Here is an 845-nt window from a genome sequence, read left to right as displayed (position 1 = left end):
GCAACCACAACTGTTTCTGAGGAACTACATTGTTTGGTGGAAGAATACTGTTTTTATTAATATCATTACACTTTATTTGCTCTGCTTTATTTTGTGAAACCTTACTACGTATATGGAATAACCGTTTTATAAAAGCAATAAGCCCCGTGAAGCCGTGGTTTACAGTGAATTTATAACAGCTAAGGGGCGTTGTTAAACCACGGCTTCTTGGAGCTTATTGCTTTATTATGGCATCAATCTGGTGACAATACACAGCAATCTGATGGTTAAAGGGTCCTAAACAAATATTACACAGAGAAAGACATGTATATTAGAAAGAAAATATATATTAAAAGGATTTACTTTGAATCGATTTTCATTCAGATATGGCTATATAAATTATTAAATTGCTATATAAATAAGTGTTTTCTTGTAAAACGTATTCAAATGTTTATTTACAACTTCAAAAACGTATTTGATCATATATTGATTCATCTCATCGTAAACTGAAGGTTGTGAACGTCTCACCTCTGAGGGTTTGGCCACGTCTTTCTCATCCTGGTATTTGGCCCAAGGACCGAGGAAGCTGTCCATGTCCGACGCATCTCCACCTTTCACCTTCTTCCTCTTCTCCGCCTTCTTCGCTCCCGTCTCAAACGCCATCAGACCTAGTGCAGAAACAATAACAGCATGAATTAACAACCGCTTCTGATTACATACAACACACACATTCAGAAGCTGCTGTAATTGATGTGTTTTAACACATTAAATGCTCTTAATGCGTCATGTTTCCTTCTGGAGCATCAGTGAATGTTTGAACCTTTTTTAAAGGGGTCATATGATGCGATTTCAATTGTTCCTTTCTC

General features: G+C 36.7%; 1 protein-coding gene across 1 annotated transcript in view; it reads right to left on the bottom strand.

Annotated features, from left to right (window-relative positions):
- Window positions 1–650, bottom strand: part of LOC107738889 (pre-mRNA-processing factor 17-like) — a 19,759-nt gene extending 19,109 nt beyond the window's left edge. The window contains exon 1 of the mRNA XM_016550792.1: window positions 508–650. Coding sequence (XP_016406278.1) covers window positions 508–642 — 135 coding nt within the window. The 5' untranslated portion in view covers window positions 643–650. The remainder of the gene's footprint in view (window positions 1–507) is intronic.
- Between the last annotated feature and the right edge of the window lie 195 nt (window positions 651–845).

This window comes from Sinocyclocheilus rhinocerous, unplaced genomic scaffold (genome assembly GCF_001515625.1).
Source record: "Sinocyclocheilus rhinocerous isolate Xijiao unplaced genomic scaffold, SAMN03320098_v1.1 scaffold2420, whole genome shotgun sequence".
NCBI lineage: Eukaryota > Metazoa > Chordata > Actinopteri > Cypriniformes > Cyprinidae > Sinocyclocheilus > Sinocyclocheilus rhinocerous.
The sequence above is the reverse complement of the archived record's forward strand: the minus strand, read 5'-3'. Positions and strand labels throughout refer to the sequence as shown.